General features: G+C 37.1%; 1 protein-coding gene across 1 annotated transcript; it reads right to left on the minus strand.

Annotated features, from left to right (window-relative positions):
- Positions 1-1,792: 1,792 nt before the first annotated feature.
- LOC125480732 lies at positions 1,793-3,607 on the minus strand. The gene has a single exon (XM_048591823.1). It carries the CDS (start codon positions 3,177-3,179, stop codon positions 2,283-2,285), a length of 897 nt encoding a protein of 298 aa, XP_048447780.1. The 5' UTR covers positions 3,180-3,607; the 3' UTR covers positions 1,793-2,282.
- Between the last annotated feature and the right edge of the window lie 911 nt (positions 3,608-4,518).

Consider the following 4,518-nt stretch of genomic DNA (forward strand, 5'->3'; position numbering starts at 1 on the left):
GTTTCAGCTGGATGTTAAATCTGCATTTTTGAATGGTGTGCTTGATGAAGAAGTGTATGTTGAGCAGCCTGAAGGTTTTGAGTTGAAAAATGCAGGTCAAAAGGTCTATAAGTTAAGGAAGGCCTTATATGGACTTAAACAGGTACCTAGAGCCTGGTACAGTGAAATTGATGCTTATCTCTCTCTGTGTAAATTCAAAAGAAGTACAAGTGAAGCCACCCTATACACAAGATCTGATAATGAAGGAGGGTTGATAATTGTCTCAATATATGTTGATGACATTATCTATACTGGAAGCAGTGACAAGATGATTTGTGAGTTCAAAAGGGAAATGATGCAGAAATATGAAATGTCAGATCTTGGTCTCCTACATCACTTCCTTGGTATGGGGATATTACAAACTGATCAAGGTGTATTTATTCACCAAAGTAAGTATGCCAAGTCATTACTTGAGAAATTTGGGCTTGAAGATTGCAAACCAGTGTCTATTCCTTTATCTACTGGTGAAAAACTTAAAAAAGTGGATGGGAGTGAGTTGGCAGATGAAGAGAAATAGTGGGAAGCTTGCTGTACTTAACAGCAACTAGACTTGATCTTATGTATGCTGTAAGTCTGTTATCAAGGTTTATGAATGGTCCGACTAAGAAGCATCTTGGAGTTGCAAGAAGGGTACTGAGATATGTGCAAGGGACCCTAAACTATGGCATTGAGTATGTGAAAGATAAGTCTGCAATCCTCATTGGTTTATGTGATGCAGATTGGGCAGGCAGTGAAGATGATAGCAGAAGCACCTCTGGCTATGCTTTCAGTTTTGGCAGTGGGGTATTCTCTTGGGCTTCTGTGAAACAAAACATAGTTGCACAGTCAACCGCTGAAGCTGAGTATGTTTCAGCAGCTAAGGCAACTGCACAGTCAATTTGGTTGAGATTTGTTCTTGATGATTTTAGGGAAATGCAAACTAAGGCAACACCTTTATTTTGTGACAATATGTCAGCAATTTCTATGGTAAAAAAATCCTGTATTCCATCAGAGAACTAGACACATAAACAGGCGGTATCATTTCATAAGGGAAGCTCTGCAAGAAGGGATGATCAATGTGCAGTTCTGCAGAAGTGAAGAACAACTTGCAGACATATTTACAAAAGCTTTGCCAAAAGATAGATTTAATCAGTTGAGATTGAGACTTGGAGTTAAGTCAGTAAGCAGCTTAGGAGAGGCTGTTGAGATTTAAGCTGCATACAAGCTTAATATCGAACTGCAGATGACAATCCTGCAGAAAAAAGTGAAGAGGATTCTGAAATCGAAGAGGTGAAGAACTTGCTATTTTTAGCAAGTAGCCGTTAGGTTCAAATGTGCAACGGCTAGGTTTCTGTTTTTAGAATGTTTACAACTGGGTTTTTATCAGTTTTAAAACTGTACGTTGTATTCCCATCTTCTTCCAAGTGGATGGATGATATCCTCCAATGTCCATTAATGGCTGGAGAAGAGTTCCTAGGCCTCTAGAGTGTAGGTTCTGTTTTTGATCAGAAAAAGGAGTGATATAGTCCTTGTTATCTTTATGTTTGTTATAATGAAAAAAGACAGACTTTTGACTCCTCATCTCCCTCTCTCGAAGAACCTCAGTTTTTCTTAAAATCTATTACTCAAAGATTCAATCTTTAACGAAGATTATTAATCAAAAACACCATGCCTGGTACCATTTCAAACATGATCTTCAAATTGTGCTAGTTAAGTTGCTTAATACTGTTCACGTAAGAAAATTTAAAACCTAATTCTAGTGATGTAGGATGTTGAGGAGGGAAACTTTTGTTTTTTTTTATTTTTTATTTTTTATCAATAAAAATTTGGTGAACGAATATGATAATTCTTTTTGGACAACAAGAATCTTGATAGCTGTGAAATCTGATATTTACTCTGCTTGCTGCTCAAAATCACATGCCGTGTCCAGCTCTCTTTCTTAGATGTTTTTTTCTTTAATTTTTAATTTTTGTTACCGCTTGATGATACTGTGGTCAAATTTCCAGTCTTGAAATCATATAGGGTTCTAGTTCACTCATGGATAAACAGAGAAAATTACTAATCATTGTTAAATCAGAAAATTCTATTGGATTTGATTAGTGCAATTCTGAAAATCCCATAAAATTATCATCAAAGATTGTTGTTCTGCAATAGTTTCTTAAATAGCGAGAAAGTAGATATTTACTCAATAGACTCTCAATTTCATTTCAAATTATGTAATGTATATAAGTATACTTTTCATGTACAAAATTTAGGATCTAAATCTAGTGGTTTAGGATGTTGAGGAGGGAGACTCTTATTTTGATCAACTGTCTAAATAGGCACTCAAGCCCTTCTTCCTGATCTTGAATGCACGACTCTAGCTTCTCAAGCTGGTTTTGCGCGTTATCGGCACTTTTGTGTAGTGCAGCATCCACCTGTGAAAATTCATTCACTTCTGTCTCTATCTCACAAGCCGCTTTTTTTGACTGCATCATCTTTGAGACCAATGACCGTGATTTTGGCCCTGAGATGAATGACATTAGCGATTCAAATACTTCGCGAGTGACTGCTTCAACGTCTCTCAACTTGCTAACGATGGCAATTGTCTCCTCGTCCTTGTTGGGGGAAGAGAATGCTGATCTATTTTTCATCCCCTTCAGATTTACCATAGCCTTGTGGATTGCCTTCTTCACCATCTTCCTGGAGGTCAAGTATTTTGTGACCTCACTTGTAAGTGCAGATTCACCTCCCCGCCTTCTGATGATGGATTGAAGATCCTGCACGCATTCCTTGGTTTGCGACAGGGTATCCTTGACAGTGGCACAAACATCCAAGAGTCTGACAGAGCCATCTAATAACTCATTAGTCCATTTCTCATTCTGCTCTTGGGCTAATGATTGTTGGGTGAGGGGCAACTGAAGCAACTTCTCAACACAATCATGCAAGTCTTTGAGGTTACTTAGCTTGTGGCTGATTGATGATGATGTGGAGGTGGATTCAGAAGACCTCAATCTGCACAAAAGTTCATAAACTTCTTCAACGATCGGGTGTGGCCTTGACGGGAAGCTGTTAGATCGAGTGTGGAATGCCATTTCGTCTTTGTGATTTGAGAAAAGATAGAAGAGAAGACCTTCTAGCGAATTTACAATTGTGATTGATGAGTTCCTTTCCATATGCATATGCGTAATATATAGTATTGGTTGAGGATGGAGACATGGAATCCCATCCACTTCAATCAACAGCCAAGGGTAACATGATTTCGATTGGATCTATATGTTTCCCTAGGAACTGTCCATGCAATGTCCCCTCCCACTGCAGCATCCCAACTGATGAAGTGATTTATATAGCATGTATAATCATAGAGTATCAATATTATAGTGTAAGCCTTCAGTCATTGTAAAGGGCAAAAACCATCCACACCCACCCTTCTTTATATGCTTAATCCCGTACCTAATACAAATTAATCATCTATGTGATTAGTCAGTTCACCTTACTTTGCAGGTCCCTCACATCATTGTTGTGTCCGAGCAGACAACATAATTTGTGACCTTGCATTTTGTTTCTATAATGTAGCAAAATGGTAAGTGTCGGAATAGGCGACTTCAATGCAATTTCTCGCCATCAGTGATTTCTCAACCCATATAAAAGTAATCCGCATTAGTGTATATTTAGGCATATTTAGGTTGACACCTTAATTTTCTCACACAAGAAAGAAAGTCAATACCTACTATTTAGCGTGTTTCCCATTTGTATCTATATACAGTTTTTCTCTTCTATTTCATGTGATATAATAATGAGATGGGATGACATGTTTGCAATCTTTGAGCTCACTTCCACTGTAGAACTAGGTTTCTACAAACAAGCAGGCAAAGATGAAGCCAACCGTGAACGTTTACTAAGTTTACAAGGACTAGTCAAATATACTCGGAAATCATATTTAGACTCCATGGTTTAAAAGACACAATAAGAAAACTACTAGTGAACTACTTGACACTAAGAAAATACCACTAAAAAACTGGAAGTGCACTGCAGAGGTAATAACACAAGACTTTCAAAATGATACCATAAAATGTGTCATTTAAAGGTTTTCGCAAATGTATTGCATTTGGTCATTTTCAAGTCTGTCTGTCTAATTTTTATATAGCAGATTGCTAAACCTTAAACTTTGAATTCCATGGAACTTTATTTTCCCTCGTCCAATCACAGGGTTCAGTTTTTTCACCATCATAGTGGACGTGCTACAAGACTTGGAGAAAATAAAAATCGAAATTTTAAAACATCCTTGTTCTTGAGTTATTAGCAATTATTCAAATGCATACCATAAAAGTTGGCAGAACTATTCAATGTCAATAACTTGAAATCCCATATTTTGCTAGTTTACTCATAGAAAGGCAGAGAAAACTACTAATTTATTTTTAAAACAGAAAATTCATTTGGGTAAATAGTTCATTCCTGAATGTCTCATAAAATAGTTCATTCCTGAATGTCTCGGAAATACTTTATTCAACGGACTCTATG

This window comes from the organism of the source record quoted next, unplaced genomic scaffold, assembly GCF_019419815.1.
Source record: "Pyrus x bretschneideri cultivar Hongxiangsu unplaced genomic scaffold, Pyrus_bretschneideri_v1 Contig10, whole genome shotgun sequence".
In the NCBI taxonomy this organism is placed as follows: domain Eukaryota; kingdom Viridiplantae; phylum Streptophyta; class Magnoliopsida; order Rosales; family Rosaceae; genus Pyrus; species Pyrus x bretschneideri.